General features: G+C 40.2%; 1 protein-coding gene across 2 annotated transcripts in view; it reads right to left on the minus strand.

Annotated features, from left to right (window-relative positions):
- Positions 1–875: 875 nt before the first annotated feature.
- Positions 876–13,864, minus strand: part of LOC144518117 (DNA repair protein XRCC4-like) — a 28,125-nt gene continuing 15,136 nt past the window's right edge. The window contains exons 4-8 of one of the 2 annotated variants that reach the window (XM_078250529.1): positions 12,163–12,329; positions 11,132–11,296; positions 9,839–9,939; positions 6,946–7,078; positions 876–1,212 (exon numbers count right to left, since the gene is read on the minus strand). In XM_078250529.1, the coding sequence (XP_078106655.1) occupies positions 6,954–7,078; positions 9,839–9,939; positions 11,132–11,296; positions 12,163–12,329 (558 nt within the window). In that variant the 3' untranslated portion in view covers positions 876–1,212; positions 6,946–6,953. Of the gene's footprint in view, positions 1,213–3,621; positions 6,030–6,945; positions 7,079–9,838; positions 9,940–11,131; positions 11,297–12,162; positions 12,330–13,864 lie in introns of those variants that run through there. The other variant, XM_078250528.1, reaches the window with a different exon arrangement.

The raw sequence follows: 13,864 nt of genomic DNA on the forward strand, positions 1-13,864 counted from the left end.
AGAACCTTTCTTACAAACTGCCTTATGTCAAAAGAGAGAAAGTCTGCCTTGAACACATACTGCAGCAGGTTGTCATTATCACACACTTATGTTCAACTACCATCCTCTTAAACCCTGCAGAACATTGGGTTTAATGAAATAATGAGGCCAATCATTTCACAGCAGCATCTCAAAGAGAAACCACTCATTGTTTGTAATGATCAAAAGACTGTTTTAATGACTGGGTTGAAACAAAGCGGATACTATTTGCCACTGGCAAAACTTGTAGACCAGTGCAGAAAAGACTCCACGACTGGAAGACAAGTCAGCACTAAATGTGGAGTGGAGGTTTCTGCTGAGTAAAGTTTTATCTGTAACATACAGAATATTGCTGCAATATAAGTGGCTTTTATGGTATGTGTGTAAGTAATGTTATCTCAGATGTACAGATGTATACTCTTTTGCCACATCATCAATGGATATACAACATCTGGAAAGTTGTTGTATGTTGACTATAATGGTCTTTCTGTTATACTAATGATAAAGGCCATGCTAGAAGTCAGATGTACAGACTAGCTCTTTGGTTTCACACATACAGTTTACACACAGAGCAGACACTTACATGTTCAATTCAAAGTGCTCCAGCAGGAAGTTTCACTGCTGGTTTTCTATTGCCCTGAAATATATTCCCTCAGTTTTAAACAGCCTGCCCACTGCTTTACTTCCATATGTGTGCCGCCCCCAGCAGAAACAGCGCTACTGCACACTGTGAGCAAAAGGAGCAACAGGTAATGCAGTCTGACACAACCAGCGCAATAAAACCAATTACATTTCTGAGTTAGAAAGAGAAATCAACAGATGAAGAACAAAGTAAAACGTGTTTAATGCTTTGCAGATTTTTTATTGACTCACAAAATGTGTTTGATTCATGCAGCAAGGGGGCTGTAGTGCAATAATCCAAAGTGGAAGCATTCACATATTGGTCCAACATGTCTGAAGGGTGAGTAAACTGTTACTCATGGTATTTGATTATATATTCTCCAATGAGTTGTCATCTTCATTTTTTTAAACATTTTTTTTTATGATAGGCCAAGTGGTTTCAGACATTACGGTGTAAGGCGGTGAGCAGTGAGAGCACAGCACAGGCCGACAGACAATGACCACTCTGTCTCACTGGAGCTCTGTGGCGGGAAAGCAGGAAGACTCCTGTCATTCCCCTGGATGATGGGAATCCTACAGGTGCACACAGTAAGTGAATGACGATGATAAGCAAGAGACTGAACGTTTAATTTCAGCCTGGCACAGCCTTCATCGCTCTCTCACAAACAGAGTTAACTCATACAGCTGCATGGGCTGCTGTATGGCCCCGTTGATCTGTAGACTGTCTTTGCTAGAAGGTCATGTGTTTGCGACTTTGCTGTTTTATTCCAAAATGCTATAAAATGTGAAGAAAATCTATAGACTAACAGGAATTCAACAGTTACCAACTTTTAAACATAATCATTGATTAGTTACAATTAAATTGAAGCTAGTATGACAAACCAACACAGAGTGGGAAAAAAGTAAGGTTACCCAAAACTGAAAAATAATGTACATTTCAGAATTTTACAAAAAGGCCTTTTTCAGGGAACAAGAAATGGGTTAACAATGTAAAGCTGTTCTGCAGCAATGGAGGTTGATCAAGCTTTGAAAGTTGGTGCTACCAATTCCCACAGGTGTTCCAACTTGTCTGGATTACTTACAACCCCCTCTGTTTGTATAAAAGTATTGTTGGAACACACTGTGGTACCGTACTCTCGTGAGCATTATTTGAACAGTATCGTACTGCAGAAAGTAGTGTGTTGCTATAAAAATGGCGGGAAAAAGGCAATTAACAATGGAAGAGAGACAGACCATCATAACACTTAAGAATGTTGGTCTTTCCTACAGAGAAATTGCGAAGAAAGTCAAGGTGTCCGTGAGTACAGTATTCTTTACCATCAAAAGGCACTTAGAAACTGGGGGAAACTCTGACAGGAAGAGGTCTGGCAGACCCAAAGCCACAACAGAATCAGAAGACAAGTTTCTGACAGTCAACAGCTTGCGTGATATGCGGACAACAGCTTCAAGCACAGCTTAATAGTGGTCGTAATAAGCAAGTCTTAGTTTCAACTGTAAAGAGAAGACTTCGAGCTGTAGGTTTGATAGGTCGAGTTGCAGCAAGAAAGCCATTGCTAAGACGTCAGAATAAGAAAAAGAAACATGGTCAATGGACTACTGAAGACTGGAAGAAGGTGCCATGGACTGATGAATCAAAATTTGAAATCTTCGGTTCATCACGCAGGATTTTTGTACGCCGTCGAGTAGGCGAAAGGATGGTTCCTCAGTGTGTGACATCAACTGTCAAACATGGAGGAGGAAGCATGATGGTCTGGGGCTGTTTTGCTGGATCCAGGGTCGGTGATTTGTACAGAGTGAAAGGCACCCTGAACCAAAACGGCTACCACAGCATTTTGCAGCGCCATGCAGTACCCTCTGGTATGCGCCTAGTTGGTCAGGGGTTCATCCTACAGCAAGATAATACATAAGTCCAAGCTATGCCAGAACTACCTTAGCAAAAAAGAACAAGATGGTAAGCTTAAAAACATGGAGTGGCCAGCACAGTCACCAGACTTAAACCCCATTGAGCTGGTTTGGGATGAACTGGACAGAAAAGTGAAAGCAAAGCAACCTACAAGTGCCACACATTTATGGAAACTTCTACAACAGAGTTGGGAAGAACTTTCTGAAGAATATTTGATTTCCATTGTAGAAAGAATGCCACGAGTGTGTTCACCTGTTATATCTGCCAAAGGGGGCTACTTTGATGAGTCAAACATTTAGAATACATTTTGGTTCATAAATTGATTCCATGATTTCTTTTTTAACTTAAATTGTTCATTTGTTCTATTCTTTCATTTCAGAGTACAATAAGACATTGAACTGCATGAATTTCAATAAAAACCTGGAAAAATTGGGGTGTTCTAAAACTTTTGACCGGTAGTGTATGTGTATTATATCTAAATATGTGTGTGTGTGTATATATATATATATATATATATATATATATATATATATATATATATATATATATATACACACACACAACAACTTGTTCTCAGTGTACACCTCTATATTAAAAGCATCTCCAGTGTTGATTTTCACCAAAATGTCTACATTTCATGTTTTCACTGTACAGTACACCAAAAGACTGCTTGAACTCCTGCCACTGTTCTGTCCTTGTCTAAGCACGGTGTGTTCCTGAGGGCATACATGCCCTCCCAGACCAGATAGGGGAGATGTCATCAACTCTGACAAGATAACAACTGTTTATCATCACTGTATCATGATTTATTACATTTCACTTGGTATTATAAAAAGCAGCTGTAGAGAGCTTCGTTAGTTCAGTTTCTGTATGCATGCTGGGAGTACTGAAACTGCCTCCTTGTTGGGTTATCAAGTAAAATGAACTTTGATATAACTTCAGTGGTCCTGTCTATTATTTGATAATGAAGTTATTCTAACAGTATAAAACCTCTCATGACAGACACGTGTCGCATGTAAAACCCAAGACGCATCATGTTTTGCATTCATGACCTAAATGGGCAATGACTTTATGATTTAGTAAATGCTGAAAAGGCAAAGTTGCAAAGTTAAATGTTTATTTAAGTCAGGTTGAAATTAACACAACTAGTCTTGTGAGACATTTCAAAATAGATATTAAACCAGACATTTGAAAAACATTTACAATATTTCACATAATAAAATACTACTTTCTCCTTCATGCATATTTAATACATTTCCAGGGAAACATTTGCTAAAATCAAACACAAATATGTATTATTGAATCAACTGATTGAAGACGGAATTTAAAATGTCTTTTAAATTACAAAAAAATATATCATGTTCTATTCAAAATAAGGAAAAAACACAAATAGAATATTCATTCATTTTCAATTCAGTATAGTTTCCTAATCTTTCACACTTGGTCTCATCCTCCATCGGCACGGTGTCATCACGCATCTGTAAATTATCCTTAGAAACTGATCAGGTCTTCCCTTTATACAATTCCTTATTATGGGATGTATAGAGGAGAAGAGTGTGACATTCCTGTGGGGATTACTAAACCAGCAAGCGCGTGATGTGTGATTACCCAGACGGCCACCTGTGGTCTTCAGCAGACATTTAGGTATCATCAAAATCATAAAAGACAGCGAGAAGGTCCAGAAGTCAAAGGTAGAATGGTCAGATCAAGACTCTGAATAGGTCTCCATAGGTTAATTACTATCAGTGCGAAGACACACTGTGATGACCTCAGGACCTGAAGCTGGTAGCAGAGGTAATGGAAGAGGTGAAGACAGAGAGACAACATAACCCTAGTAACCCTCTGCATAACACCCCTCAGGTAGTCTTGGCCACAGAACAAGTAAGGAATAAAAGGCCAGATGAAAACAAGAAACAAGGGGTAGGTCAAATTATTGTTCGCAAAATGCTAGTTTAGAAAGTGGAAATGAAAGACATGGCGTACAATTTATTTTCATAATGAAAAGAGGGAGGAAAACATCAGCAAGACATGATGAATAAGCAGCAACAAAGCAGCTTTGGTTCATTGTTGGTGACACCCTGTTTTCTGGGTGTAGCCTGTTGTCCCTCAATAGCGGTTACTCTTTGTCTGGTCTCAAGGCTGAGGGTCTTGGCAGCCAAAGTCAAACTCTTAAAAAATTGCTTTCATACTCCTGGTCCAGATTTTCTGTCATGTTCTCCAAGTCATTACCAGCACCAGTAGTTCCTGAGGAAGCACTGGATGGCGTTATGTGCCTGTTATCACATGGCCACTAACGCATCTGGGCAGAGTCTTGACAGCAGCTCCGAATGGAGCACGCAGTCTTTGGAGTGTTTGGAGAAAAGAAGTCTCTCATGAGAGGTGTGGCAGGTAATTGTCATAGTTAAAGCAAACCAGATGGCAGTGATATGCTCAGGCTTTCTGGGAATTGCTTTCTCAATCTGGGACCAAATCTGGGGACACCTCCAGGACATTGTTGCCTGGTTGTCACCGTTTTGGTTATTTGTGTTATGGTGAGGTTGACTAGCTTGCTACATACCTAGAGAGGGATCAAGACAACCTGTTATTAAGGAAAGCCTTAGATTTAGGTCTTTAATCGTGTTCATGATGAGTCCCGGATGTCATCCATTCATTGAGGAGGAGGGTGGCGACAAGACAGGGAGAAAGAGATGCAAAGACAGAAGGGAATAGAGACAGTGAAAAAGTTTGAGTTTGTGTATCATTTACACAAATAAAACAAATGTCACATTTCAAATTTAATATTGTATCCCTCAATATAGCGATGCAGTTTGGGAAATACAGTTAAATATCTTGATATGAGCCAAGGCTGAATACTATTACCTTATATTCTGCCCAAGAAGTACAGAACAAATGAAAATGATAGAAAGTAATAGCGAGGGTGCAAATGAGAAAAGAAGAAGTGCATGTTTTCACTGGAACTCAAGGGCTGCTGCTGTCATTGCTTAGTTGGACCAAGCTACACTACACATTGCAGTCATTTTCTGTTTTGTTTATTTGCCAGCCAACACCCAAATGTAAGCTGTGGGAGGATGTTATGAGGTCTTTAGATTTAAAAGAAGTGTCACTACAACAAAAGTAGGAGAGGTAATCAACTTACCAAATGCACCAAATATTGACTGACAACATGATAACAACTGAAGGTTGACATTACTATCCCAATGCAACTGTTCTGAATCTGGAGATGTTAAAGTTACTGTTGTGTTAAATATTTAAATATAGATATAGCACATACGTGTGATGAATGTTGCTTTTTAGACTTTTTTTTGTAGCAGTAGCATACAAACACAGATGCAATCTTAGTCTGAGCATATTTGTAGTCCGAAAAGGCAGCCGTCCAAGAACCTCTGGTCATTCTATTGCAGTGCGTCAGTATGAGAAAAGATGCAGCTGCTGATAGGGAAAGACCTCACAACATTGTATGTATGAGCCGGATGTTCAGGAGACACCGCTGGAAATCCAAACAGAAGTTGATTAATATCTTAAACTCTGTCACACCCACCAGTGAGTCCATCTTTCTGAAGTCATGTTGTTAAGATGTTCACACCCATAGACATGCATTTTCTCAATTCTACTCACAAACCCAAGGGTAAATCAGAAGAGTTTAAGAAGTCAAATGCCATGGAGAGAATATGAAAAAATAAATTTGTATGCCCTGTTTATTAGGAGGAGAAGGCATCAGCTCCACATCTGAAACCAGTGCTGTGGTCAGAGGCAGCAGGAGGAGTACTGTATCTCCCTAATGCGTAATCAGTACAATCAATACTATAAGGTGTAAGATCAACAAAACCAGATATTTATGCAGAAATGTGCAAGAGCCCAGAGCTGCCACTGTTGGATGCTGGGAAGTGTGCATGTTTGGGCTTTTCTGTAACACCAATTATGACTACAAAAGAATGATTCAACCTCCTTTAATGAAGGAAGGTATGAGTATAGAAATTCAGTGGGGCACCTCAAATCAGTTACTGCAGTGGTTTTTAAGAAGTTTGTCTGAGTGCAGAAAATGAAAAAAAATGAAAAATGTAGGGAAACGACAGCAATGTTTCAGTTCCATAAAACAAAGCTTGAAATGATTTGTTAAACTCTGGTTTGGAGCCACAGGCCACACGGAACAGCTTATTCTTTAACTGACAGAAGACTGGAGAGATTGTGTGTTATGTTGACACTATCTTAATAGAAGATCTGCAATATATAATCTTGTTGTTCCATCTAATCTCTCCAATGATAAGTGTTGTATTGCTACTGTATGTAAAAAAAAAAAGCTCCACAAAACAGCTATGAACGAAAACATTTAGGTCATCTACAGGAAGCAGTGGCAAGAACAACTATGATACCAAATACGGTAATACATTGGTTATCTGACTAACCTGTGGTTTTATTCCTGCTCGGAAGGTTCCGGGCTCGGGGTATGACACAACCTACGCTTCTGGCTCGGTTGTTCATCTTCCTCATCAGAAAAGGTCTGGTCCACAGAGATGCCATGGCACACCAGATTACGACCTGCATACAACACATATAGATGTATAAACATAGAACTGTTCAGAAAACAACCTCTGATACCGTGGGTCTTACTACATCAATACTTTGCTGTTGCTACGCATCTTTAATAAATGATGTCACTAATATACCTGGTTAGTTAATAAAAATAAAAAAAATCATGTCTACTGTAAATCAAAGGTACTACTGTAGATACCAATTACATTTCTTCCTCTGACTTTTGGACTGCTAGTTCCTCAAATGCCTCTAAATGCCTGCACGCTGATGTCTTGTCCCAAATTCTTGAGATTTTTGGTTTCATTACTGAAGCCCAAATTCTCCATCTCCATTGCTTAAACCGATTCTCCATCAGTGTCATTTGTGGCACATTTGTGGTTGTCTCAGGACAAACTGCTTCAGATAACCTCTGTTATCCCCGGACAACTTCACACCCAAAGGTCCGGTGACCTTTATCGGGAATGGAGATCTGGCATTCCACACAAGTTTAGTCATAGGATGGTTTACATACAAACAGACACACCAGTTTGCCCTTTAACACCGCTGATAGCCCATTCAAATTCAAAGATTGACAGATTGAGCCGTTGTGTGAGATAAAAACAAATACTTAGAATACTTTATTAGCTGTCTGATCAGGAGATAACACTTGAATGAATGAATGCTTCTGTTGGTATCCACAGTAAAATGAATGAAGAGTGATTCAAGTCTGACATTACATGTGGAATACATATTGAAAATGTACTACAGATTCTGTAAAATATTCTGCAACCCCCCACCCCCCTTTTCTGTTTGTGTTTGACTGTATTGTCTTGTTTGTAATGTAGAAATAAAAAAATATCTAATATCTGAATGTTAAAAGGGCCCCTTCCATCAGTTTTTATCAGTTTCTTTCTTCCCTCTCAGACACTCCTTCATCCCTTAAGCCACACTGCCCTCCTCTCCTTTCATTCCCCTTATTTCATCTTTATCTCTTCTATCTTCAGTCACACCACTGTGAGTGATATGCATCCTTATGTTGTCACTATGCAGATGCTAAACTAGAGGGAACATGTCAAAGAGAGAGTTTCTTCTTTTGTCTCCAATTCTACCCTGCCATCACTCTTTCTTATCAGGCTCCGGTAATATGAAAACACACCCCTAGGCACAAGGGTTCAATGGGGTCAATCAATTCAAAGGGTAAAGTTTGGGTAGATTTCTAAATGCAAATAAAACATTGATTTGCTATTGTGCACTGATCTAGGTCAAATTTTGCAACAGCTAAATGGGTGGGGACTGAATTGCAAAAATGTATCTGTAAACACAAGATATTGTCCTAGGTCGCACGTTTTAATGTCCTTAGATCCCTATGAAGGTTGCTGTGAATTGATTGGTTGCTGGGGTTACCAGACTAAGGCTGCACAATAAAAACAAGAAGGAATAACAATGCATTAGGCCCCCATTAGCATATTGTAGTAACAACCATTGACATGAATGGATGGCTTGTTTCCACCACAGCCAAGTGATGGCCAAAAGAGACACCGCCCAGGGACGGATTTGTTGGACAGCTGAATTAGTGTAAATACGACAAAAACTTTTGAAACACACCCATAATGTTAAAAAGCTCTGAATATGAAGAGAATACAGGGACAAATTCATCAAGGCATGGACATAAATGCCGGTTGACTTATACTGACAAGCTAAAAAGATAAGAAAGCATTGTACTGTGAAACACTGCTGGATGGCAAACAACAAAGTGTGTGAGAGGGCGAGTTTGGCTCTGAATACAAACACAGCCATTGAGAGAGAGCGATCGGTGGGTTATCCCAGCAGAATGTAGTACAGGGGGGTATGACTCAGGACATGTGACATCACTGCATGATGCAGGAAGGGGTTAGACCACCTCATGGCTGGCCGTGTTGAAGCAATCATAGCAGACTTTGCTGGGTGGGTTCATGACTCACTAGCAAGTGTTTCCCAGAGCCTGACTACCCGAGGGTAAACTCTCTGCTTGTGTGTGCTTTTAAGTTTATGGTAAAACCCCCTGCTTACATGATCAATTACATTCAACTGTCAGGTTTATTAGACAGTAAAATCAGTTTGAGGAAAGTCTCACTTAGAGTCTGCATCAATACTGAGTCACATTGTGACCTATGACATAACAAGGAGTACCGGCAATGGGCAAAAAATGTGCCATGTTCAATACTTGCACACCCAGCTCCACCAAACCATGGTGCATGTGTAAGTGAGTGGAATATTGGAGCACAATGTGCTGATGGTGTGTCATTGTAACAGTACGTTTCTATAAAAGTGACCTACTCGAAAGTCCCAGATCAGGAATCTGTCCAAAGTTTTAAATTACTTTATGAAACATAATCCTGTCACCTGAGCCCAAATGATCCTTCAGCTTACACTCACAAATACACAGCCAACGTCCAAGTCTCATTATGTTATGAATTGCATTTGTTAGGCTCTGCCTTACCCCGAGAGAAAAGCCTCTGTTATTTCATTCTCAGTAATTAGAGGGCAAGGATATGTTCCAGTCTTGCTATTATCATTGATATTGCAACATATTCTGATGCAGGCAAAGAAGAAAACAAATGATTTTTCCTCATAAATATTATTCATTTGTAATACCCAATAATGTATTCTGAGTTATCAGAAAATGGTATATTGGCTTAGGAGCAGTTTTCCCTATGAAATGTTGTTAAAAAAAAGCTGCACTCTTAACATTATACACACACACACACACACACACACACACACACACACACACACACACACACACACCTGTGATGAGAACAGTTGGCTCCTGAGATGAATGGATGCTCTCAACTGACTCCTGTCTTGTGTCCTGACTGTCGTCTTCGCAGTGAGTTGTGTTATTGACACTAAAGGAAAAGACACAAGTTTGAGAGAAGAAGAGAACGTGTTTCATGTAGAACAAACAGTGGGTGTGTGAGGGAGAGTGAGTAGGACAAAGCAGAAAAATTGAGTTACGATGTAACTATGCTCCAGAAAATACGGCATCTCATTTTACTATACTTGCAAAACCTTTGAGTAATCACCTTTCAATACTTCATATTATTGACCACAAGGGACGGTGGCAAAGTCAGACACGTTAGCAGTGATTATGAGTAAAATCTTCCATCCATAAACTGTGGCCTGCAATGATGGAATATGTAATAACACAGGCTTGTAAAGAAACAAATTAGCCACCGTCTGTGTTCTGCAAAAGCCAAAGGTGTGGCGCACACAGATTTGACAGCACTGTGCTGACCTGCTTGGAAACAAAACTTGCAAGTGTGCAACTAAAGCAATACTAAAACAAAATTCTCACTGCTAAATAGTAAATAAGCTAAATTGATTGCCACATGCTCTGATACAGACCAATTCCTGCAAAGTCAGCCTCTAGATGTCAAGACTGGAATAAAGATAGACTACACATATATCAAGACTATATGTGCTATAAAGAATAAACTACGTTTATTTAGGAACTATTTTATAACATCCAAGATTCAAATATTTCTTTATATGTGTGCAGTTTGAATGGGAGAAAAACGTGCTGTGGTATACTGGCATTTCTTTAAACAAATCACAATTGAATTGGGCAGTGCTAGGCGCTGGAAGCAATAATGGTGCCTCTGCCTCGGGAAGGAACTTGTTTTGATGGAATGTGCTCGTTCAAAAGTTGTTTCAGTCGCACAACAGAAAACTCAGATTGGACAGATAGACTAGCTAGCTGTCTGGATTTACCCTGAAGAGATCTGAGGAGCAGTTAACCATAGTCCTCAGAAATCGACCAAAGTTTAGAATGCAAACACAAAGAAAGCGGAAGGTGAGCGACATCCGGCCTAAAATAAGGAATGAGGGACATCCGGCAGATCTGCCAGCAGCACCGGAGCAATCCCCTAAATAAATCGTCGTCGATATGGACTATAAACAGGTAAATCCTGCTGTGTGTCAAAACTGAAAATATGTGAACACATAGAATAAAACATATTTTACTGGTTCAACTGCATTTATAAGTTATGCCAGAGCGTCACAGAATTAGTTGAAGGCATGCAAAATCAGTCTGCTGACCTTTGTCTCCCGTCCTCATCCCTCTGCTGGTCGTCAGTCTGTTGGAGCTGGCGGAGAGCATCCTGCAAGCATCTGATCTTGGCCTTCTTCTCATTCAGCACCATGACAAAACGTGAGTACAGCGCCCCCTCCAACATCTCCTTATCCTCAACTTGCTGCTCCAGCCTGGTGAGAAAAGATAACTTTATTGTCCCGAAGGAAATTTGTCTTGGGCAGAAAGTACTGACAACGGCTTCATACAAACACATACATTTAATATCAATCAATCAGTTTGTAGACAGTACAATATAATACATGACAGTACATAACAAGACAATTAAAAGCACACCAAAACATACATGTGGTGGTGATGGCGGGTGGTGTGGGAGATCTGGGTTCGATTCCCACTGCGATACATCAACCAATATGTCCCTGAGCAAGACACTTAACCCCTAGTTGCTCCAGAGGTGTGCGACCTCTGATATATAGCAATTGTAAGTCGCTTTGGATAAAAGCGTCAGCTAAATGACATGTTATGTAATACATGCAGGGAAATGGACACCCACTTGCACATGGACGCACATGTGCAAACACAGACAGACAAAAGTTGTAAAAGCTGTAGGGTTGTTGTTTGTTTGCCTTCTGAGAGTAATTTGCTAAAACGAATTATGCTGATAAAGAGAAGTGATATATGAAATGAAAGATATACAAGTGAATAATTAGAAATTAGTTCCTAGAAATCCCAAGCCCAGTTTGCAACATCGGGTGGAACCTTTATTCTCCCAAATAGGCGACCAGTGATGTCGTCATATTAGGGGATTGTTGTACATAAAAACAGCTGGCAGCGCGACTTAAAAAGCAAATAAGAGCTTGCCCGCAAACAAGACAAACAACCAATAAATACCAGCGCTGAACATTCTAAGAAATGAATTAGTCTCTCTGGGTATTTTCCATTCAATCTTGACATTTGCTCTTCATCACGTTTTCTTTAATAAACATACATTTAAATCCATCAGCAGAAAACACAGGGCTGCTTTCCTCCTCATGCTTACTCTCTGAGTATTCTCTGGTGCTCCTGTTTCAATCTACGATTCTCCTCAAACAGCTGGCAGTTTTTTGACTTCAGACCTGTACTGCGCTTTAGGGACTGGCAAATCATCTCCCGGTTCAGCTCTAGAGGTTCTGGAGCTGGCTGGAGCTCCACGGAACCCAAGTGTACCTGAAGAAAGAAGTGTAGAAAAACAAGAAGGAAAATGAGACAGCAACATCAAATCAGAGTACAAATTGCATGAGCATCAGCATTCATATCGGTTGTCAGGTTTCATTTTTCATGAACAGTTGAGGAGTTTAGCAATGGGGGATGACCTCAGACTCCTAACCGGTCTTCCTCTGCATTGACAGGTGACAGTTAAGATAGTTCATGGCACAAGGTAAGCATAACCTCTGGGTGCCTCCCTCTGAGCATGACCGACTGGGAGGAGACAACAGGACAGATTTAAGCCTATACATCTCAGCTGCCCTGGGAGTACCAGGGGATCCTCTCAAAGAAGCTGATGGAAATTACCCAGGAAAAGCACATCTGGCACTTCAATCTTGACATGAGTAAGGGGCTGATAATAATCTCACATCTAACGCAGCTTCTAAAACCTGTTTACAGTCAAAAATGAGTAAGCATTTGTACCTTAATGCCATCCCAAAAAGCTCAGCAATATAGAGGTGCAACAAACCATTACATCACATTTTCTTTGAAGTGGGAGGCTTTTTAAGATGTTGAAGTGTTTTCTTCTGTCTGGGAGAAATACAGGATGGATTCATTGGTCACCAGTAAACTATGCACACAGTTTCCCCTCTGTTGCTTCTTGTCTGTCACTCTTTGGAATCACAGACAGGCTTCAGATGTAATAAAACATTCCTCATTTGGTTTGCATTTTGGCACAAAGTTACATAGCGGGGCTGAGGCACTGCAAATGTGGAAGTTTTTGAACATTTAGTTAATGTGTCAAAAATCAAAGCTGCCACACCAAACACACATATAAACAGCTGTTCAAACTTTGCTTGTTGCCTTGGAGACACACACACACACACACACACACACACACACACACACACACACACACACACACACACACACACACACACACACACACACACACACCTCAAGATGCTCTGGGAAACCAGAAGGTGATGAAGTGCTAAATCTTCACTGGGCTGTGTCGAAGTCACAGACCCGCTGTAATAAAGCCGCCATCTTCAAAAGATCTCATAAAATACTTGTCATTTCTGTCCGCTGTCCTGGCAGGCCACACAGCTGTTTTCCCCTCCACTGGTGAACCTGAACATGTTGAGTGGACATTCGCCTCAAATCGCTGCCACAGCTTCACTACCTTAGCCTTATTTCCTTTTTTGTCTTTTTCTCTCAATGTCAAATTTGCTTCTCTACTCTGTTTTCTCTCCCTCCCTGATTTTTTCTCTAAAGCCACCAGCAGATCAAATGTTTCACTCATCTAAAACCAAACATCTAAGAGATGAATTGGTACAAACCTCTGTGCTGACTTTCATGTATGAAATGTCATGCATGAACTTCATGTATGACTTTGTTGATGCTTTTTTTTTGATTAAGCACCACCATCAGGTTAGAATTTTTATTTGCCATTTAGAACCAAATGCCTACAAAATGAATGAAATTCCCATCCGCCTCAGCTGTACTTTGTGTTAAGTGCTAATTACCTAGGTTATGTTTCAGGTTCGGTTTTG

Source organism: Sander vitreus, chromosome 5 (genome assembly GCF_031162955.1).
Source record: "Sander vitreus isolate 19-12246 chromosome 5, sanVit1, whole genome shotgun sequence".
In the NCBI taxonomy this organism is placed as follows: domain Eukaryota; kingdom Metazoa; phylum Chordata; class Actinopteri; order Perciformes; family Percidae; genus Sander; species Sander vitreus.